The 23,643-nt window shown below is 45.1% G+C and overlaps 1 protein-coding gene and 1 long non-coding RNA gene across 18 annotated transcripts in view; one reads left to right on the forward strand and one right to left on the reverse strand.

The window, feature by feature from the left end:
- TCF7 (transcription factor 7) overlaps positions 1–23,643 on the reverse strand; it is a 112,390-nt gene that overhangs the window by 6,031 nt on the left and 82,716 nt on the right. For 4 of the 17 annotated variants that reach the window (XM_083428895.1, XM_083428893.1, XM_083428884.1 and 1 more), the window contains 7 exons: positions 22,525–22,611; positions 18,912–19,022; positions 18,116–18,278; positions 15,898–16,005; positions 7,824–7,916; positions 3,086–3,134; positions 1,402–1,474 (listed from right to left, as the gene is read on the reverse strand). In XM_083428895.1, coding sequence (XP_083285021.1) covers positions 1,402–1,474; positions 3,086–3,134; positions 7,824–7,916; positions 15,898–16,005; positions 18,116–18,278; positions 18,912–19,022; positions 22,525–22,611 — 684 coding nt within the window. Of the gene's footprint in view, positions 1–1,401; positions 3,135–7,823; positions 7,917–15,897; positions 16,006–18,115; positions 18,279–18,911; positions 19,023–22,524; positions 22,612–23,643 lie in introns of all 17 variants that reach the window. The other 13 variants (XR_014508432.1, XR_014508434.1, XM_083428888.1 and 10 more) reach the window with 8 other exon arrangements.
- On the forward strand, positions 3,133–5,036 carry LOC310672177. The gene is made up of 2 exons (XR_014508446.1): positions 3,133–3,879; positions 4,253–5,036. It is a non-coding gene; the product is annotated as an uncharacterized lncRNA (long non-coding RNA).

Below are 23,643 nucleotides of genomic sequence, written 5' to 3' on the forward strand. Positions count from 1 at the left end.
CAGGTGTCATATGTGTGCAGAGAGCCCTGTTTTCTGTTCCCTGTTGCATAGAAGCCCTCAAACTAGGCCCATTGGTGCAGGTATATCCCATACTCCAAACCTATCTACCCTATCACCAGCTACCCTGTGGTCTGCTATATGAATAAAATATAGCGGACTTGCACAGAGGTGGCATGGCCTGCAAATAACTATTAATAATAATTTTATTATTTATACCCGCCCATCTGGCTAGGTTTCCCTAGCCACTTTGTGCGGCTTACAACATATATAAGGAATATGTCCCCTTGACCCTAATACTCTGCTGGTGGTGTAAGGAAGGCCCCAGCTCATTTGCTTCTGGACTAATCAGTGCTGCACAAAAGCAAAGGGAGTGTTCATTAATTAATGCAAATCACTTTCTTGCATTTTGAAAGGAAAGCTATTAAGACTGGCATTAGTTATGCTGCTGGGTGGGAATCAGAAGTCTAGTCTTGTGAGTTGACCTTTTAAATTGCTTTGCATAATTTTAGGCTGAAATTCAATACAGAGCCTGCTAGTAAAAGATGACAAGCCACTTAATGGCTAATGAGAATAACTGGATCACCAACTTTTATCAGATAGTGGCTGGAGACTACCAGTTCTTCCTGTAACAAATGCTGTGTTCTGTGGGGAGGTGTGAACAGCAAAGAAGTGGCTACACAGTGGCTGCAATGCCCCTTCTATACTGGCCCTCTTCAGACAACCAATTTTCTCTTCACTGAAGTTTCCTGATAAGAGAACAGGACTCCACCCTTTAATGAGAGAAAATGGATGATGGTGATGGCACAAAGGCACATGGGAGCAGGTTTTTGGACCTTGTGATTCATAAATCTAGAAAAACTTATTTTGAAGGGCTGAAATCCACAATATTGGAAAGCATCTCAACAGGTGATCTAATCTAAACCTCCGTCAGTGCAGGAAATTCCCAACTCCAGATTCACGGCTATGTGGTCATCCAGACCTTGCCAGTGTGATATCCATAAAGGAAGATCTTGCAAGTGTGAAGGTACGTGGAGTCCATGCTACGAGGGAGAAATGAATGCCAACTTTCACCCTTCCTGTTACGTAAAAAAAACCCTGAGACATCTGTCTGCACTGGAAGAAACGTGCTTCTGAGTAGACATACGTAGGATTGCATGGTTAAGACCCCCCCCCCCCCGGGTCATTGTACTTTCCCATCTCAGAAGTAGAAAGCTTTTGGAAGCATCACTCATAAACATTTGAAATCCATGGAAAACCTAGGCAGGCCGTAAGGAGCGCCATTAGTAGTGTTAGGGGCAAGGGCAGCTGCAGAAAAGGGGCATGAAAAATAAAAATTGCACAGCAAAGAACAACCTGCATGGCAAGCAACAAGCTTAGAAAGCAAAGATATCCAATACACACCTGCACGGTCCACACCAGTCCATTTGTTGGTTGAGACCAAAGCGAGCTCTGCATTTCTTAGGAGAAGCAGGATCTGAGGAAGGAGCATGCGTGGTGGAGAATGGGCAAGGCAGAGGCACAAACAGCAGCAAGAGCAGGAGGAAGAGGAAGAAGAAAAGATGCAGCATCAATTTAGCAGCTGGAGACAAAACTAAACAGGCCACATCAACCCAGTTTCTGCTGGAAGCAGCATCTCTTCAGGAAACAAAGCAGGTTTAGGCAAATACCAAAACTAACCTCACACGGGAGGGCCAAGAATGCAGTGACTGGGAGAACAGTGGCATTAGCTACCCCTCCCAGTTTGGTGTCATTTGCAAATTTGACAAACAACCCCTCTATTCCTTCATCCAAGTCATTTATAAAGATGTTGAACATCAACAAGCCCAGGACAAGTGCAGCACCCCACTTGTCATCTTTTCCCAGAATGATGAGGAACCATGAGTGAGAACACTTTGGGCTCGGTCAATCAACCAGCTACAAATCCACCTAACAGCTACCTCACCCAACCCACATCTTACCGGCTTCCCCGCAAGAATATCATGGGGGACTTAGTCAAAAGCCTTGCTGAAATCAAGATACGCTGTTTCCACAGCATTCCCCTTATCCACCAAGCTTGTAACTCCATTAAAAAAAAGAAAGATTAGTATTGCATGACTTGCTTTTGAGAAATCCATGCTGGGTCTTAGTAATCCCCGCATCCTTTTCTAAGTGCTCACACTGTTAAATTATCTGTTCTAGGACAAGTTGACTGGTTAGTAGTTACCCTGGGCTGCCTTTTTTCCACTTTTTGAAGATGGGGGCCAACATTTGCCCACCTCTAGTCCACAGGGACCTCACCTGTTCTATCTGTAGCTAGCTGTTCCCTTACCATCTCTTCTTCTATCCAAAGCACTGCTTGTGCAGTTGGTCTTTCTCCCACTCTGTGTTCCCCCTAACTTTGTTCTAGGAGTTCCCCTCAATCCTATGGAGCACATTTGGGGAGAGTGTGCATGGGGGTGGGGGCTTGTATTTCACAAGTGGAAATGCTTGCGCTGATGAGATGTTTTAGCCTGATAGCACCCAAAGATATGATGTGCAAGACTCTGTGGGTTAGGATTCTGCCTGCCCTAGAAATCTAGTTTATGGCAAAATAGTCCCTTCTTGGATAACAAGTTAATAATTTGCTACTGTACTGCATTTTAAAGACCTTTTGCTTTCTGCATCTTTGTAGAGAACCAGGTGATTGGGAAACTACAAGGGTAACAACCACAAAAGTTAATGGCAAGAGGAGGGGGCTAAATTTGATGTGTCAAAATGCAACTAGGAATGAGCTGAATAGTATTCCTTTTCTCTGAGGCTAATGTCAGAGGAGAGCAGACAGGAGAGACAATTGCAGATAGCAGCAAAGCTAGAAGAAATAGCAGTTAGGTCTCATATGAAAATGAAACACAGATTAAAGTTTATAAGCACAGATAGCAACCCAGTCTACAGATGAAATGGAGGTAGTATTAGCATAGATATGGATTACCCCAGTCACATTAAGCCACAGATGCAAATCCAAAGGAAGATTATAGCTATTGTTCAGCTGCCTCAAATAATCCCCTACCAACATAAACAAAGCGTTGGTTACCAGATAATGTACTGGAGTTTGCACCAGTGGATTTACCTGAGTTGGAGTCTTGCTGTTTTTCTCTTGTTCGTCTTTTCTTTTTCCCCTAGAATCAAAGAGAGAAAGAAAAGGGAGGGGGGAGAACACAAATAATAAGTGAACAAATACAGGCATATCTTTCCAGAGGGAATAAGGGGGTTGTGGCCAAGGCTCCTACTTTCATCCCTTCCAAACTGCCTGCTTCATTTCTGATCACCATGGATTCTTGCTAATCTAGACCCCTTGTATGGTGTGCAATTGGCAATTGCAGGTAGCACCCTCCCCCTAGTGGTCAAAATATGCTCTACAGGCAGTCAGGGACATGTTGTTTAAAAGGTACATCATTTTTACACAAATGCTTCTTCACACTGAAAGAAAACCACAAATGAGATGGATCCACCTATTGCTTTGAATTCTTAATTCAGAAGTAACCCCTCATTAACTCATACTGCAGCATTCTGCCCAGCTGGCTGAGAGTGGCACCAGCTTGGTAGAGCTTTTGACAGTCTGCCATTTCCAGACCTACATCTTGCAAGCAACAGTTTAGCTGATTTGGGAGAGGAGCCCCTGGGACCCATAGATGTAAAAGAAGGAAAAGCTACGATTACAGTTAAAAGCAAGAAACCTCTCTCTCTCTGTGTACACATACATACATACATACATACACCCACCCTTCCCAACAGTTAGTATTGGATGTTACTTGGGAACTCTTCCCCCCCCCCCCCAAGACTGGTTAGCTATTTATTATGGCTACTTTTTACATGTGCAATTCATGTGCTTTATGCTGTGGCTGAAATTAACATATGCTAAAGGCAGATTTGTAGGGACGCGGGTGGCGCTGTGGGTAAAACCTCAGCGCCTAGGACTTGCCGATCGTCAGGTCGGCGGTTCGAATCCCCGCGGCAGGGTGCGCTCCCGTTGCTCGGTCCCAGCGTCTGCCAACCTAGCAGTTCGAAAGCACCCCCGGGTGCAAGTAGATAAATAGGGACCGCTTACTAGCGGGAAGGTAAATGGCGTTTCCGTGTGCTGCGCTGGCTCGCCAGATGCAGCTTGTCACGCTGGCCATGTGACCCGGAAGTGTCTTCGGACAGCGCTGGCCCCCGGCCTCTTAAGTGAGATGGGCGCGCAACCCCAGAGTCGGACACGACTGGCCCGTACGGGCAGGGGTACCTTTACCTTATAAAGGCAGATTGCAAATATAAAAAGAGGTCAAAATAAAGAGCATGGGGAGGCTAGGGACCCTCCTCATAAATGGCACTGCCCCACCATACTGGTAGTTTATTCATTAAATTTTTATGCCATCCTTTACAGTACACACACACACACACAAATCCCAAACTGCACTCTTGTTCATTGTCTCTGATAAAATACTTCTCTCAGATATTATGGTCCCTGACCATAGCTGGAACAAATTGGTATGAATCCAGTCCCCTTTTCATGCCTACCTGCACATAGATTGTCTCTGGCTTACATTTTGAAATACCGGAAAGACTGCCACTCTTCCCCACAGCTAAGATATATTGAGCTCATAGATGAGGATTGTGCCACAGTCTTTCCTGTGTCCCAAAGTGTCAGAAAAAAGTGTGCTGCCACCACGGTGCAATGACCTGGGTTAAGGAGCAAACCTAACTTTCTTTATGCACACACACCAGCCATCTGAACAAAGACCAGCTGCATTCTGTGCATACATGAAGGAATGTATTTCCAGCAAAAGGTTGCTGTGCATGGGTGGAATAAAGTGGACAGTGATCTCATTTTCAGCAGGCTTGCAGCCTGCACACAGTTACTTTCTCAATGAAAAGGGTCTCTCTTTAAAATGTCTTTTAAGCGGGGGGAGAAATTGGACTGTATTTCAGGAACAGCACATGGAACATCATAGTTAAAAATGAGTTTGGTCCCCAAAGCAACTTTCCTTGAATGAAGAATAATGTCAAAGTAACTATTACAAGTAAAAGTGAGATAAACCTAAGGTCTGTTTTTCGTTATTCACATCTTTCTTGCACCAGCATTTCTGATGTCTTCATGCTAGCCTCAGATTTTTCTTGGGTACAGAAACTGCACTCACTAGCAGCTTGAAAAGTGCATAGTATTTGCAAGCTTGGGCAGCCCAGTCCCAGCCCTATTTCATTCAGAAGGAAGTCCCACAAGAGGACACACTCGCTGTTGTAAACATGTTGAGGACTGCAGCTTTTTTGTTTTCACTTCCAGAGACGAGATTGCAAACATGGAGCACAACAAAGCCTTTTCCATTTTAAGTTCAAACAGTGTTTAAACATGTTTGTCATTAGCGAGGCACAAAAACCGCTTCGCTGATGAAAGCAGGCAAAATCAAACCAGATTGTCTTTCCTTACACTCCTCTCCACATAGTATTGATTTTGCTTGCATTGGGAGGCCTACATTATTACGCAGCTGCCCAACACTACAATTAAAACATAATGCTGGTGGCAGTTACTGTCTTACAAGCTCTGTGCCAGTGTCGGCTGTAAGATGGAAACATGTTTTAAATCCATGTGTATGGTTTTGAGAAACTGTCTTGAGTTGCCACATACAGTTTTTGGACTGCCTCTCCAATGCTGAAAAATCAACTCCAACATTCTAAGACAGCTAGTGGTGGTATCCTTATGGACATTTCCCATTGGAATGGCCGTGGGGTTTTGCATATCTGAATGCTTCCCTTCATCAAATGTTGCGGCACATGGAAAGCTAGCATGACAAGGAACAAGGTTCTAGCCAAGTGTTCTCTCTGATCTACGAGCTTTCTTCTTGCATTTGATTTTTTATGTGCTCCTCCACTGGCCTCGAGTTCTAAAGACGGTACGGCACATTGTGCTCTAACCTGAAAGCCCAACAGCTGCTTCTCCTCTCCGCAAACTGAGCTAGAGGGCACCATTTGCAACAGAGGAGCTTTGGGCAGGAGAAGAGCACTTCACCCTTTCCTTCCTTGCCAGCTATCTTCTTCAGCTGCCCCTTAGCTGCAGCTGCTTTCTCCCATTTCTGTTTGCAGCAGAAACACTGGACAGGGCAAAAGCAGCTTGCTGAGTTGCAGAGGAAAACAGACTAGTGGAAAGTTAAACACCTTCCTCCTTCCAGAGCTTCTCTGTTGCAAATTGCGCCCCTCATTCTTTGCGCAGGAGAAGCGGAAGATAAAAAGCCAAGTCAGAGCTTGATGTCCTGCACCAAATAACAGGCTTAAGGAGGCCTTGACTGTTGGCTGCAGTCAAGGAAGACGGCACATCGAGCTATTTCTCCTGTGGGAGCATAGGAAGCTGCCTTATACAGTACTGAGTCAGACTGTCTGCACTGACTCAGCAGCTCTGCAGGATTTGAGACAGGAGGTCTCTCCCAGCCCTACCTAGAGTTGCCAGGGATTGAATCAAAGAAGGTGCTCTGCCACTGAGCTACGACCCTTCCCCTAAGAAAAGCTCAGGTCCTCCTGCCACCAGTTACCAAGGAGAACCAAAAGCCAGATTTCTAGCTGCTTTACCAGCTGCTTCCACTAGAAAGCATCAATTACCAGTAGGCGAGAGGGGAACCAGTACCAGCCTCTCCCATTAGCCTTTTTGGATTAACACAACAATTGCTCTCTTTACTATTGCTCTCCCTGGGGATAGGGTGAGCTACAAAACATGCACGACTCTGACAGCCTGAATAAGTTACTAGGATGGAGGAAGGCAGAAGACCTATGGATAGACTTCTGGAGAGCCCCTTAAGGCTTCCTCCCTTTCAGTTTGGCTGAGGCAAAAAGCCAAGGTGGCTTATCCATGCACACGCCGCGTAGGAATGGAATTCAGTTAAGGAAGGGGGTTAGAATGCATGGGCTGTCACCTTAGCGCACAAGCTGACTAGCAAAAGCCACAGGTAAGACAAAATCCTGGTATGGACAGTAGTATCTTAAGAGAGGCAATATGTATGTGCAAGGCACACAAACCCTCACAACCCATGATCATTACCAGATGCTGGGGACAAACAAGGGGACGGGCACTACCTTCATGCCTTGCTTGTGGGTTTCCTGGAAGGCTCTGTCTGCTGGACCAGATGGACCTTTGTTGGTTGGATCCAGAAAGAGCAACCCCATTGTTATTAAAAAAATATATTTGTGCGATGACACATCAAATCAGTAGAGTCTGCATTCTTTCCTTGTGGGATGCAAACAACCCATCCTTTGTCTACTTTGCTACATCCGATTCAAATTTAAATAAAATAATGTCCACAGCATTTGCAGCTCAGAAGGCTGATGGTGTTCAAAATGAAATTGCCACTCCAAAAAAAAAAAAAAAATGTATTTCTTGGTGGTCACCTTTGACCATGTGCAAGGCCAATGTGTTCCAGGTCATGGATGCATTGTTTTTACTGCTTTTAAAGGAAAGCCACACTGTCCAACCTGCAAACCCTCAATTTATTTGTTCAGTTCTGTGCAAGGGTTTCCCCGAAACCATGCTCCCAAGGGCAATGGTTTTGTTTTTGAAGCTGATGAGACATTAACGACCTATTTGCCTAAAAAAAGGAAAGTGCTGTCATGAAGCGTCCACTCGCTTCACTGATGCACAAGCTCGCCACAAGCACACATAGCCCACTGATTGTTTCCCTTCAACTCAACAAATTCCACAGCCAATGAGCAATTCTATGGCCATGGAAAAGCTCAGGGCTCCTGGAATTCTGCAGCCAACGCTGGGTTAGGTGGATGCATGAGTGGCAGATGGTTACAGACTCTCACTGCCGTAATGCAGAAGGACATTCGCTGCAGAATTCGCTTACCCTTGCCGCAGAAACCGGCCCCGAGGTGCTGCTGAATTCCAGGGGCCCTGAGTTAAACTTTGTGTGATCACGGGACGAAGAGCCTGAAGAAGACTGAAGAGCAAGGGGGAAAGCGTTAAAAGAGCAGCTGCGGGGAGCACTGAAACAATGCACCAAATACGTACACAAAGCACATCAGGAAGCAGATAGAAAAACAACCTAGCAGAGAGCCTATACAGAGAACAGCGCCCCAACCCGGCTAATTAAAACAAGCCATTTGTGCAGCTGAAAAGGAACCTTGGAAACTAAAAGCGCCTCGAGTCACAAAATGGCAGATGAATTTTGAAGGCCTTGGAGGGAAGAAGCAGACATACATTTATTTTCTTTTTTTAACCATTGGGTATTTACTATTTTGGGTCACATCTGTTCTGAAAAATAGTAACAGTACTATGGGTTTACAGACAGAATAGTTGTAGCCAGCTAGCAGGTCATCCCTGCTTAGTCTTCACACACCATGAAGCGCCTCTTGAAAATCCTGCAGATACTTAGGAGGGGCCAAAACACACGCCAAACCTCAAGTGGGCCACATCCAACGGTGCATTTCTGGAAAGGGCTTTTGATCCAGCAGAAGCTTTTGCTAATGGAAAAGTAGAATTTTTGCTGATCTCCCCTGCAGCCTCCTTAATGTCGCTCCCTGCCCCCATCCTAGAAGGAGGTGAAGGAGGCATCAACACACTATGGCCTCATCCACACTCCCACTTGTCCCATGCCTAGAAAGCACAGGTTGGAGCGGTTTCCCCCTTGCCCCACTCCTTTCCTAGGGGAAACCTGCTCTTTATATTTAAATTGGATCAAGTGTGGCCATGCACAGCTGCAGTTCACGTGCAGGATTTCCCTGTGGATTGTGAATCCATGTTGATTCCCCCACCCTCTGCTGTGCTTGGCACATTTTCCATCAGGTTGTTTTATCTCCAGAGGACTTGGAAAGTCTTCTGCTGACCAACCCTTTTAGTGAACATGATAGAAAGAGTACTGGGAAATGATGCCCTTATATTTGTTCTTAATAAAACACTACATTTTGGGACTTTAATATTTCTTTACTTAAAAACAAAAAAACAGCAACACAAAGCAGCAGCCTAACAGAAATAAGATGCGTCAATGGAGAGCTATTAGGAAAGGGTATTAGAAAAGTAGCCATAGCAACACAAGAGCAAGAGACCACACATTAATTAAGGAAGCCTTTTTGCAAAAGACTTAAGACATCCACGCTGGCGTTTTCAGTGAGCGGAATCCAACGTCGCATGAGCAGATGTCTGCTAATGCCGCTGAACTTTGTCTTCCTCTCTTCCCCCCTGCAGCCCCCTATGAACCCTCAAAATCTGGCTGGAACATCCCCATGGGTTACAGAACCAATTTGAGGGTGTGTAGAGAGCTGCAGGGGGAAGGAAATGAAGGTGAAGTCTCATCACACATGCAGAAGTCTGTTCAACATGCACATGGACAGAGTTAGATGCAACCACACTATTTCACCCCTATGTCCAGGGGTGCCAACTTGAATAAAATACATGGGAAGAACAGGTAAGTGTTTGCCTTTGACCGATTAATATTCTACAGCCTTTAAAATGTACCTGTGGGAAGTGGGGGTTAATAATTTGCTGTTTTGTTTTACTTATTTACTTGCTTTTTATCATGTATTTTATTCTGTGAACTGCCCTGAGATCTTATGATGAAAGGCAGTATATAAATCAAATCAAATCAAATCAATCAATCAATCAATCAATCACATGATGCAGTGCACGCACACTACTTGAATGGCAATGTCCATCAACTTGGGGGCAAATAGTTGGCTCCTTTGCACGTATCTGTTGTTTTCCTTATTAAAGAAATGCCACTCAGTCCTTTCATTGGTTCATTCACGGAATATGTGTCATCCTTTGCTTTCTCATGAGTTGCCATCACAAGCTTCGTGAACAAAGCTGGCTTGGGAGTCATAGCTGCTGGTGGGGTTGCTGTTTTAGACCTGCAAACGTTTAAATGCAACTCCTTGTACTCTGCGTAAAGGTAGAAAAGCTCCTAAGTGTGGGAGTGAATTTCATTTCCTGCCTGACAAGTCATATGACAGCAAGCTGACCTAAATTCTTCCTTCTCCTCCTCCTCCCTTCAGGGATAGAGCTTAACAGTCAGTGTGGGCAGGGTGGCAGAGAGATTCCCAAAGCAGCTGCTTCTTGGCTTCCAGCATATCACAATAAGCACATTTGGGCCTGGGCCTAGTCTACTACTAAGCCTTCCCATGGACTGTTCATTTCACAGGGGAGGGAAACATGCAGTGCCCAGAAGTCAGGCAGTCACTTTCACGAACTGACTTCCTTATATTCAGGCAGCCCACATCACTGGTCTTGTTGCTCCGAGGCAGAAAACTCAGTCCTTCCAGGTTAAATACTGTAACTGGGGGGCCCCCAACCTTGTTATGGCTGTGGATTCTCCAATATATGTTTGAGAAATTGCCATGGGTGCCATCACAAAACGGGCATTCGCTGATGTTTTGCCGCTGCAACAAAGCAGCTCCCCAAAGCCACAGAAGATGAAGTGGCGAGTCTCAGCAACAAAGTAACTTGCTCAAGAAACCTGAGTACAAGGTGGCAATCCTATGCATGCATACAGGGGAGTAAATTCCATTGAATTTTGTCCCCTTTGTCCCACATTTCACTCTGTAGTCTTTCCCAACTCTGCTAGCTGAGAAGCTTCAATTGAACATATCTAGAGTTGGACCTGAAAGTTCTCCCATGCAAAAGTTCTTGCATGTGGCCACTTGACCTATGGGCCCCGCCAGATATCCTTTTAATTGCACATTCATGTTGGGGTGGCCATACGCAAACGTCTGCAAAAGTTCTGGGGGAGTAATATTATGTTGGAAGCCACACAGAGTAGCTCGGGCAACCCAATCAGATGGATGGGGTATAAAAAATTAACAACAACAACAATAATGATGATGATGCTTCATTTTCAATCAGTGCATATCCTGTAACTTCCTGCTGAAATCAAATAACTTTCCATAGCATGAATATTCTGGGTTTCTTTTTTTTAATCCCACTTTTGCTGCACTGTATACGGTCCCTTCCAGACAGCAATAATGGGACGGAATTGCAGAACAAGGAAAGCATAATAAATCTACTGTAATCAACACATAGAATAATATACCCGAAATATAACACCAGTCTAGAGGATCTCTTTGATCACCTCTCCTCTTATCCCTGGGATGAGGATTTGGGATCCCAAGCAATACACCACTACTTCACGGGCATTTGCAGGTGAACACTTAAAGGGTAATATGTTGGCCAAACTAGATGATACAAGGTAGATGTGTAAACAGTCTCTCAAAAATGAAAAGCAAACAGGTGAAGCTGAGCAGAGGGCCATCTATTACCTGCAAACAGGCTCCCTCCAGTGGCAAAAAAAATAAAAACAACAGAGAATGGGGCCAGGTTGTTGCCCAACGCTTACTCTCTGCCAGTTCCCAGAGCAGGCTATTTATAAATGAGTCTAAATAGGGAATGGTGAAAAAGTTGAAAGGAAACATCCTAGAAGAAAACCATCTGGCTAAAACACTTGAGGAAACGATATGCAAAATCCTCATTTTACATTTAGCTGGATGATTCCAGGCTAAGATAGTTGCATATCTGCATGGAGGAAAAGATTTGAGTTCAGAAATTCTGGGGGACCCTGAGCAGATCTCTGGGTGATTTGCAATCACTGGAGCAAAGATTTCTGACTCTCAATTATTTAACAGCAACCTGACTTTTGCCACCTAAACCCGGCTGCTGAAGTAAAGGAAGCTAACCGTGTGGGTGGACTTCTCCGCAAAAGGGAATGTGAACTTGGTTCAGTTCTGGCACTGAAAACAAATTCCTAGGCTCAGAAAGTGCTCAGAAGTACCCTGTTCTTTAAGGCCAACTATATGTTTCTTGCACAGTAGCCTCCAAGCACCAGAGATCTTCCTACTCTTGCTCTAGGCTCACATGCTGTGAAACTACCACCCATGTTGGCATGCACCTGATAGGAAGAGAATGATGCACAGGAGCCGAAGGGCCATAGCTCCGTGGTAGAGCATCTGCTTGCATGCAGGTCTCTGGTTTGGTTCCCAGCACCCCCAGGTAGACCTTGGAGAGACCCCTCCTCGCCTGTTGGTGTAGGCAATACTGAGCAAGCTGGACCAGTGGTCCGACTTGGAATAAGACAGCCGCCTATGTAAATTTGGTGATATGCTGCGCTTGTGCAGGAAGTTGGGATGTAGAACTACCTGACAATGGAGCACAAACTGTGTTTGCGGAGTGCTGAGTCTACAGGGAAGATGCATGCACACAGCCCTGCCCAGCCAACTACAGACTTTTAAACACTGCAGCTGCACTCTGGGGTGGAAAGGCAGCTCACAGAGTTGGCTAATAATAATAATAATAATAATAATAATAATAATATGATTTATTTATACCCCGCCCATCTGGCTAGGCCTCCTCAGCCGCTCTGGGCAGCTCCCAACAGAATATTATTATTATTAGTAATAATAAAAAGTGGTAAAACATCAAACATTAAAAACTTCCCTAAATGTATACAGGGCTCATTGATGGGCACATGCCCCATAATTGCATGTTCATGTGTATTAACAAGTCCCGAGGAGGGTGTGGGAAGCCCTCTCTTAAAAAATTGCCAGGCATGCATCAACGAAAACAGCTTGGATGAACCTCTTTTAATGAGATATAAGCTCTCACATATGTTGTGGTTTTTTTTGTGGGGGGGGGGCAGACAGGAAGTACAGTTGCAAACTGCAACTTCCTTTCCCAGTTGTCTCTCAAATTTAAAGCAAAGAATTGCTGGCCTGAGGCAGAGTGGTGTAGTGGTTAGAGTGTCGAGTTCATTACCCAAGGGACCAGGGTTCAAATCTCCATCTTCTGCCACAAAACTCATTGGGTGTGAAGTTGGGCCAGTCGCCATCTCCTAGCCCAAAGTACCTCAAAGGGTTGTTGTGAGGGTAATATGGAAATGGAGAGCCACGTATGAATTCCTTGGAGGAGAGGTGGGATACAAATCTGATAAATATGTGATAGAATGAAGGCAAATCAATGAACTGTAGAGTTCAAAGAAGCTTGGATGATGCTGGGTTCACTCAGACAGCCTCCTAAACCCCCAAGATCTTTGGCACACATTTCAGAAAGGGAAGGGAACTATCAAATTTGAAGCATTTGCTTCAGTTCAGCTATCAGCTGACATTTGGGCAGTATTTGCTTTCTTTAAATCCTGGGCTTTTGTCACCTTCCATGGATGAGATCAGAAGAGGCAATGGAAGCAAACAGGACCTAGCAATGTGAATCTGGCAAATGCAAGATGCAGAGTCAGCATGAGCCAAAAGCAAACGCGGCACATGATGTTGGGGCAAGCCGTGATCAAGATGGATTGAGCAATATTAATCTCTCGCTAGGTAAGTGTATGATCATGTCAAACAAAAGTTAAGTATGACATATCACCCAAGAGAGAATACGTGTTTATTTGCATTGATATAATTAAGAGCTCTAAGACAAATATGGGTGTGGTTATTATTATTAGCTGCGAGTCTCTTCTCTCTGTGCATTTTAATTTCTCTTGAGGGCCTTTTTTCTGATGACCATAAATCTAGTGCAGGCTCATATAAATTAAAAAGAAACCACTGCTTATTACCTCACAGCTTTCCTGCCTATTTCGCACTGTGAGCACCTGGAGACAGACGATAGGAAAGTGGGTATTACCATGAACTTCTAAACAGGGAGTGCAAACCCTCAAACTAAAGTGTCTCCACAGTGTAAACAGATAAATTACTAGTTATGAAACAGACCCTTAATATGCTAAGTTTCAATCAAACAAGAAACTGAATATATTGGAGTCACACCTCATTAGCAGTTGTTGCATTTTGATTCCTTCGGCCAGCTCCAGATGTTGGGCATTTGCCAGGGGCTCAAGCCCAACGGGGAGGAGGCCACTGCCCAGACAGTATGACCTTTCCCACTTTGCAAAGAGTATCCAAAAAGATCTGATGCAGCATTAAGAGAATTCTCAGTTTTTATGTGCTGCCTCTTCAGGGTTTAGGCGGCTTACTGATGGCTGCATGGCTCAGGGCCCTCATATCCTGAAACCAACACTATTTAATATGATGATAATAATATAAACCATATTTTCCCACTACTATCTTGCCTACTACAATTTAAAGAAGGGCAAAAAGTGGAGGGGGAGAAAGAGATCAGAGGTTAATAGTTTAGGAGAAACACGTTTTTGGATGTTGTGTTTAGCTAGCAAGGAGGGAGGCATACAGAGCACAAGGGCCTCTGGGATCCATAGAAAGAGGGGAAGCAAAGAAGAAGAAGAAAAGAAGAGTTTGGACTTGAGCGGCTAACAATCTCCTTTCCCTTCCTCCCCCACAACAAACACTCTGTGAGGTGAGTGGGGCTGAGAGACTTCAAAGAAGTGTGACTAGCCCAAGGTCACCCAGCAGCTGCATGTGGAGGAGCGGAGACGCGAACCCGGTTCACCAGATTACGAGTCCACTGCTCTTAACCACTACACCACACAGGCGCAGGAAAGATGGAGGCAGAAGCACAGGGTTGGGGAAGCTGATGCCCTCTAGATATGGTTGGACTCCCAACTGCCACCAGGCATTCTTATTTCTCCCCTTCCAATATACATAGATACCCACAGCCACTCTCTATGTAGATATTAATATCAGGTATACATAACTTTATCTGGATTGCACTCTACTACATCTGGGCTAAAAAGAGCTGTTGAATAACAGCTACAGCAGGGCAATGTTCAATCTGCTGGAAATATTGTGATGTATGATAGTTTATTAAATTAACCCCCTAAACCCAGTAGTTTCAGAAGAGTTTACTGCAGGGACCCTCCAGCAGTGACAGAACTACATTTTGGGGGCCCCGAACCTTGAACTGTCATGGGGGGCCCTTTACCACCAGCAACAATGCCTGAGTAAGTTCTGTTATCATCTTCAATGGGGTTGTTCCGTGACAGATCACCACACCTTTATAACACCTGCGCTACTGACTCTCAAACTTTTGGATTGTTGAAATACAGACAATAAAATAACAATTTGAGTCACGCCACTCAAATTGGGTCTACTAGACCCAAAAATCAATGTGGACTCAAGTTGCTTCTGGGCCCCCTCCAGGATTAGGGCCCTGGAGCCTAAGCTTCATTTGTTTCATAGTAGATCCACTCCTGCCCTCCAGTTAAATTTGCATCTCTATTGGTTCCTTTGAACACCTGGGTGCTAGTCCGGGAAATAGTGTGGTGACCTCCTTGAGATCGGTAGGGGTTTTCCCAACTCTTTTCCCCCCAACTGAAGTGCCTAGATCTTGGTGTCTGTGTGCATCAAAAGCACTTTGTAATGCAGTGTGGGAAGATGATGTTAAGGTAGTGTAGAAGAGCCAGCAGCCCCACCAAACATTCAGAAGCCTAAAAGTGAAAACCTCTCAGCATTGTTGGCTGCCTTGCGTCTAATGTCAACCTGACCATCTATCTATATATGTCCCTTTGGGAATTGTTTCTCTGAATTTGTGTCACCTGCAAACTATCTGTGAGAAAAATTGCTGTAAACCATTATCTGCAAAAGAAGTCCTCTTCAGGGATTTGACCTGGAGCCCTGTGGGTTAAAGTGGGTGTGGTGGGAGTGGCACATGGCTTCTCCCCCCCCCCCAAATCTGACCTTCACTTGCAAACTGTGAAAGTCTGAAGTTTTTCCCCCTAAAAAACACGCAAGTGCATTTGGGTGCATAAGCTTACAAGCTTCTCTGATACTGGGAATCCCCATAAGGCATTTGCCCAAGCAAAGCCCCTTTCAGACCTCCATCCCAAACAAGTGAAGGTCAGGCATGGAAGGGCTGTGGGTGATGCCCATGCTCTCAGTTGCCCTTCCCACTTTTGCGATGCTTGTGCCCCCTTCCTACTTCAGCCCCTCCCACTTCAGGCTGAATGTCTGGAAAGGCACACAGTTTGAAAGGCAACGTCAAAACTTCATGGACATATGATTCTCACGAGGCCACCAGAGACCCAGAGTACTCACGTAGTTATCTCTTGCAGACCAGCCGGGGTAGAGCTGCATGTGGAGCTGCCTTTCCTTGCGGGCCAGTTCATAGTACTTGGCTTGCTCCTCCCGTGACAGCGCGTGCCACTGAAACAGAAACCACAGAAAGCCGTGAGACACCAAGAGACACCATCCCTCTGATCAGAAAAGAGCAAATGCTAAGAGTGGATACCAGACATCAGGCCCAGGGAACCTTTGCCCCTGCAGATGTTGCTGAACTGCACCTCCCATCAGCTCCAATGGCTAGGGATGATGGGAGGTGTGGCTAGCAACACCTGGAGGGCCAAAGGTTCCCAGGCCTGCCACATATGGAAACAGTGCAGAGGCAGCTCACAACCACTTCTGAGAGGACCAGCAAAACCACCCTGAATCGGAAAACAGAAAGTTTCCAGAATTTTGGAAGGCAAGGGAATAATTTAATGAAGTTTCCATTGGTATCAATGGGAAATCTTTAATGTTTGTAGCCATACCAAGTGGTGGTGGTGATGGTAGTGGAGATTTTCAGGTGGGTTGCACTGCAGACAATTACCTGCCCCACCCCGAGAAGCTGTCATCAACTAAAGAAATGCTAGATGCTGAGCTGCCTGCTACATATTAAACAAAGACTTAGTTTGGTCCTTATACACCATTATTCCAGTCACTGTAATGTAGTTGCACACAGCTCTCTGTTTTTATTCAAATAGACCGCTGTGTGCAGGGAGCAGGAAACCTTTGCCATATAACCAGAAAGCAACAGTCTCTTATTTCTAGACATGAATGGTGAAGCATTTTGACTGCTCAAGTAAGACAAAACTGTTTTGGGAAAATGGAGAAGCCCACATTGGACTAAACAACCATTTCTTTTTGTGGGTTTTCTCCTCCTTTGGCTTCTACAGAACAAACAAAAGTACAGGAAAAACCAGGTCTTTACTGTCAAAATTTAAAATCAGAGTTATAATGTAGAGTTCTTGGGATTAAATTTAAGTTGTGTGGCTCAGTGGTTTGTGCTCACAGAAACAAGGGGAAGTTGTATGCCAAGGTTAAGGGGGGGAGGAGTCCAGTAAATCCACTGATCATGAACTTGGCCAACCCAGAGTCAAATCCTTGCTCAACCATAGACTCACTGAGTGGTCACTGGTAGGTCCCAAGGCTTCACTCAAAAGTTCCCCACTTACACAGTGAAAATAACGGACTCATCTCACATGGTTTTGCAGACGAGTGCTTTGTGAAGTGAAAAGCACTTTACATGTTAGAAGTGATCCAGCAACGATTGCGAAGTCTTAGCTGAAAACATATTGCTGCAACTTAAATTTCCTGACAACATAGCAGCCTTGGAAAACCCCAATAATAAAATGAATTATGCTCAGTGATGTGAGGAGTGGCATACAGTCTGCCACAGGTGGCAGTGGGCTGGCAAAAGACAATAAAACACAAAGCAAGGTGTTGAAGGCTTTCCTTGGCAGTTCCTACAGCAACATAAGGTTCCTTAAGACAACCTATGAAATTCATTATGGTGGATCTTGAAGCCCACATAAATGCACTCAGTGGAGGACATTTAGGCTATATAGGGAGAAGGTGGAGTAAAAGCATGGAGGCCTTGGCTCCCTTAGTTTCTGCTGACCCTTTCAAATTCTGCTGCAAGTCTGTAATACAGTCTGCCAGGCCACTACAACTAAGAGAGTGATTTCAAAACCATTAATGAGTATCCTAAAGAAAAGAAATACCCAGCAGGGGCCACAGTCATCAGTCCCAACTTCACTTGAGCAGGGACACCCAACCCGCACCCCATTAACCTCCTTGCTAAGCATGGTTACCCTAACAACAGCATAGCAGCCCATCCACAGTGCTGTGGGAACCTCCAGCTAATTCAGCTTGCAAATGGCCATTTGGGAATCTACACCACCAAGCATGAAAGGCCAGCCATGTTCCACCATCTTTACCAACCCAGTGGAGTTGGGTCTGTATTTGCTCTTCAGGAGGCTGGATGAAGCCTGTGCTTGGATCCTGCTTGTAGGCTTCCCACAGACATCAGGTTGGGTGCTGTGAGAACAATATGGTGGACTAGATAGGCCCGATCTTCTAGTCAAGGCTCTCCTCACGTTCTTTAAGCATGGATCCAAAAAGCGCCTCTGGAAGTACTGCAGATGCATTTGCTAGCGCATATCCACGACGCCTCCCTAGTCATCAGAACACCCCCACCTCCTTTTTGTGCTCTTACCCGCCTTCCTAATATCTGATTGATGGCTGCACTTTCTTTCAAGGTGCACTCAGCAATGACTGTCCCCCGCATCTCTTTCATATACAGCATGAAAGCGTTCAGAGGCTTCTTGATGGTAGGCTTCTTGGCTTCCTTCTCTCTCTTTGGTTCTGGTTGTGATTTCCTTGCCGGAAACAGGAAAAAAACAACAACTGGTTAGTAAAAAAGAACTGAGTGGTAACCGGAACTCTTGGCTGCTGGGAGAAGACTAAAATCCATGAGCCAAAACTTAAGATTTAAATATATATATTAACAGTAAAATACAGACTCCAGCAATGGCCTAGTTGCTACCATTGGAGACACAACACTGGACTTTTTACAGTCCTGATTTGGCACAGACAGATATTACCTGTGATTTATTAAATGCGAGGCAAAACCCACTGCATTTACTGTTCCAATTTGCAGAACTGTAAATGGTCTGCATCTGGGCTGGGGACCTCTGTGGTCCTTCAGGTGTTGTTGGACTCCAACTTCCATCAGCCCCAGCCCGCATTGTCAATGGTCAGGGATGATGGCGCAGGAACCCAGAAACATTTGAAGGGCATCAGTTTCCCCATCAAAACAGGCCTTGGGGCAGGGGGAAGCAGAGTGGCTGAGAGAAGCGTGAAATGTCACCCTCCTAGCTACCTTTTCCCCACTGGAAGTGGCACCATACTGGCTCTGCTTTGCCAAGGAGAAGCAGCTTCAGAAAGGTGCAAAATGGATGTGGAATTCTATCGTTCCAGCCTAAGCTTTCTCCCCAGACCTGGTCACTTACATGCTCCGGTCGTAATGGTCAAACTCTTGTTTCCCAGAGGGAGATGTGATACCCGGGTGCGGGATGCCTGTGGTGTGCATTCCAGAGCCGAGCATCAAGGGATGTGTGATCCTGTAACATAAAGCATGTTTGTGACTGCCTGGGCTTTTTAACAGATTACAGACCTCCTGGGTTTCATACTGCAGTTGGACTCATGCTAAATAAATGAGAGCGAGAGAGAGAGAGAGGACCACCTTTAAGAATGCTCAGTAGACTGATATTAAAACGGAATGGATGCATATTCAATGACAATTCCAAAAAACACACACCAGCGGAAACATGGTGGATGGGTTTCTAAAAGCTTACGCAGCTGCAAAAGGTCTGTAGCATGGATCCTTAGTTATATTCTGTGGAGCTGCCACATTCTGGGACAGGGCCATTGAATTAAGACAGGCAACACTGGGACATTTAGCAATGGCAATCCTACCTAACGATTTGTTTTTCAAGTGTTTGGGAGACAGAGGTTTTCCCACTAGGTGGCACTCTTTGAATTTTTCCTTCTATATTCATAGTGGCAACTGAGCAGGAGCCCATTAACTGAGTACAATTTACATGTGAAGTAACTCTCTGACATCCATTTGCATTATCCTATGTCATCCTGACATTCTGTAGTAGTAGCAGCAGCAGTAATAATAATAATAATTTATAATTTATACCCCACCCACCTGGCTGGGTTTCTGTAAGTGAAGCATTCTTTCTGAACTATAATAACACCCAAGAGTGCTGCATCGCAGCTCTTGACGAAGCTGATGGCAATGCCAAGCCTGACTTGGTATTTTCTCCTCATCGGGCCTGCAGTTAAATAGAGGCTACAAGACTTAATTTGGTGTGTGATTAAACTTAAAGAGCTGTACTTAACTGTTCTCAGCGCACACACCAGTTTTCAGTTTCAAAGAGTGGGCATTTTGCACTGGCTTTTGGCTGCGTATGTTTGGTTTGGGGCTGTCTTGCCCAAGTAATCCATGGTCCTAGTGACACTGTGAAGTGTGGCTAAGCCCATTTCAGGTTAGGCCTTGGGCAAAATTTTTATACCAACTGCTTTGCAAAAACAATATGGAATTAAGCCATTGGTCCTTCTAGCTCAGTACCCTGGCTCTCCAGGGTTTCAGGCAGGGTTCTCTCACAGCCATATCTGGAGATACCAATGATTGAAGCAGATGCCCTCTCACTAAGCCTCAGCCTAACCGTGTGATCTAGCACCTCACGTTGGATATTCAGATCTCACTTGTCTGTATTGTTAGGGCTGTAACATAAACATTATGGCCGTCTCCAGGCCTCATTGCCTCCCTGGAGCAATTCTGAGCACAATGGGACCTGGGAGGGTAAATCCAATGCTATCATTGCGATCATAACACAGCTACTTAAGATTAATAGTTTATACACCCTTCATCAGGCCTGTAAAATATTTTCAGCACTGGAGAATGATGCTGTCAGTTTACCAAGCTTCATGACTGAAGCTTGAGACAGCAGGATTGCCCATGGGAGACAACCAACTGTTCATTAGCTCTGTTGGCACAAAAAGAAATGATGCTTGATTTTAATCTACTGGCATGACTTGAAGCTTGATCATTATCTGCCGAGGTGTGTGTTCTTGTCTGCGAAACCTGTAAAGTGGGAATGCTGGTATGATGAAGAATGAAACTGTCAGGCAACCAAGGAGGTCTGCAGAGTCATTTATCTTAAATATTAAGATGCTTAGACTGGAGTAGTTGCCTCCGGCAGGCTGAAAATTAAGGTAATAACAATAATAATCGTCCTCATCATAATCAAGTGCCTTTTTCGACTACTGTTCCTAAAGCAAATCCCATGATGTCTTCATCAAGAGACGTACTGAGCACTCTCATTAAGACTACACAGAGTAGAAGCCAAAGCTAGAGAGATGCCCAGCCAAGTGGTCCGTCTATCATCTATCTATCTATCTATCTATCTATCTATCTATCTATCTTCTATCTATCTATATCTATCTATCATCTATCTATCATCTATCTATCTATCATCATCTATCATATCTCTCTCTCTCTCTCTCTCTCTCTCTCTCTCTCTCTCTCTCACACACACACACACACACACACACACACTCCCCATAGGTTAAAGCTCATCCCTGTCGGACCTTCTCAAGACAGACAAGGAAGATGGAAGTTGGCTTCAGATCCTTATAATGAATTCTGGAACAACAAGTGCAGATCTGGAGGGACAATGGAAAATTTGTGTTCCCTTATGAAGGCAGGTCTAAGTTTTTTAAAGTGTTGCATGGGGGGCACTGCAGTACACAGTCCTGCCACCACAAAAGGAACAGCCTGAAAAAAGCAAATATTTGGTTTGTATAATAGTATACTGATGCTTCTAGTTTAGAAGAAGAAGAAGAGTTTGGATTTGATATCCCGCCTTTCACTCCCTTTAAGGAGTCTCAAAGCGGCTAACATTCTCCTTTCCCTTCCTCCCCCACAACAAACACTCTGTGAGGTGAGTGGGGCTGAGAGACTGTGACTGGCCCAAGGTCACCCAGCAGCTGCATGTGGAGGAGCGGAGACGCGAACCCGGTTACCCAGATTACGTGACTACCGCTCTTAACCACTACACCACACTGGCTCTCTGGCACTGGCACTGCCATCCTCAGCTGTTGTAAATTGCCATACATTTCCAGGTTACCAAAGCCAGCAATCCTAAGCCAAGGGAGGGCTCTTGTCAGGGGCCATACAAGGAATTAACTGAACAAGCAGGACATTGCCAGGCATCTGCCTTGCACTCAAGTAGTGCATGAGGCATGGAGGAAAGCTGGCAGTGGACTCAAGTAGTGGAGTGAGGTAGGAATGAGAACCTGACCTGATGGTTTGAATTTATCAGGTTCTCTGTCCCAAACAAGACCAATTTCTACTCTTGTTAGCTGAAGATGATGACCATTGCAAAGGTAGTAATAGGGGTGCCCATTATGTTCTGCAGTATTATGAAGTGACACCAAAAGGGGAGCATTGTGCTGGAAACAGACAACAGCGTTGTTGGTTCTTTTGAGAGCTGAAAGCAAAAAGAGACACCATTGCCTGCAATGTGTGCGCTCATCTTTCTTACCAGGCCTGGTAAATAACTTTTGCAAAGTTTTGCATTGTTGTTGTTGTTTATAAAAAAAATCTGGGGAGGAAGAACTGTTTAACCACAGGCAACAATAGAGCAAAAGAAATGTGTGCACACCATGAGAGGTGAAACCTTTCGTCAAAGCACTTACAGACTCAATTTTTTGTCTCCAGCCACATAAGACTAAGAGACATACTGACGTTTGAGGCTGCAGCGGTGGTGCTCACATGAAGACGGACTTTACAGCATCTTCATGAGGGTTCTCTCTCTCCACCCCCTACTATGGTTGACCAAAGCCAAAATTGTGTTACTCCTTTTTGAGAGCGTGCTAAGTTTGTGTGTTGTTTTAAAGTATTATTATTTTAAAAAGCCACCTGTCTAAAACAGGAGACTCCCTTCCCTGTTGCTGCCACCCAGAAGCCTCCCTAAGTGCTGCAAGCTTGAACGGCATGGACTGCAAAAGAAGCAGAGCGATTGTGTCCTGACTTAGGCAGCTCATACTTACCTAGAGAAAGAAGCCCCAGCAGTGAGCGCCGACGTATAGGGCTGTCTAAATCCACATGACTGGAAAGGACAGACAGGCTGGCTCTGCCTGGGATCAGGAAGAAAGAGTCCATAAAGCATCTATATCGGTGCCACCTTTCCTGCATACCCTTTTCCCAACTGGACTCATCACGGACTTGTATTTTTGGGAAAAGGAGAAGCCTTCTGTTGTACATTGGCTTCTGTCCCGATGGGCAGGTGAGGTGAGGTGAGTTTCAGCTGGAGGTGGGTCTAAACAGGTCTACAGGAAAGTTCCACTAATGCCACCTTAAAACCCTACCTGTGCTTATTATACTCTCAGCTCTGCAACGTTGCTAAAGAACTAGGCCTCGATCCAAGTTGATTTGCACACAAGCTTCTTGATGCACCCTCCCTATAGCCCTAAAAGAGTGACATTTCAAATCCTACTGCATGTTGATTCCAAATGCTTTCTCCTTAGCTGTAATTGAAGCAGGAACCTTTGGGTTTGGAGTGCTGTTGATGGCATTGCTTACTCTTGATTCTGCACCTTAGTCCCTAAAAGCTGGTGCAGGGTGAAGATGAGCAGGATCAACATGAGTGGCACAGCTGGAAGACTGAGTATAGTTCAAACTCCCACAATAGTTTGTGCCTGCTCTTTGATCCAGTGGCGTAGCGTGGGTTGTCAGCAGCCGGGGCAAGGCAAATAATTTGCGCCCCCTAACCCGTGGATTTGCGCCCCCTAACCCTAACCCTCAGATGTTGCGCCCGGTGCGGCCGGCCCCCCTGCACCCCCCACGCTACGCCACTGCTTTGATCTATGCCCTTGCTCCCCTAGTGGGTTAGTGTTAAGGCCTGGGTAGACCTCTCTGCATCAATATTAATAGGCAGATTACAATGGCTGTTGAGTTCTGAGTCAGTAGGTCCAAATCACACTTGAACTCATTAGGCGAACTTAGACAACTCTCTGCTCCTTCTCCCTAAGCCTGAATAATAATAATAATAATAATAATAATAATAATAATAATAATAATAATGGAGGCCTACTTGACAGGCTGAACAGAGGGATCAATGACATATGTATTATTACTATTCCTACTAATTCATTACTTGCTTATAAACT

The sequence above is a fragment of the Podarcis tiliguerta genome (genome assembly GCF_965153285.1).
Source record: "Podarcis tiliguerta genome assembly, chromosome: 2".
Classification (NCBI taxonomy): domain Eukaryota; kingdom Metazoa; phylum Chordata; class Lepidosauria; order Squamata; family Lacertidae; genus Podarcis; species Podarcis tiliguerta.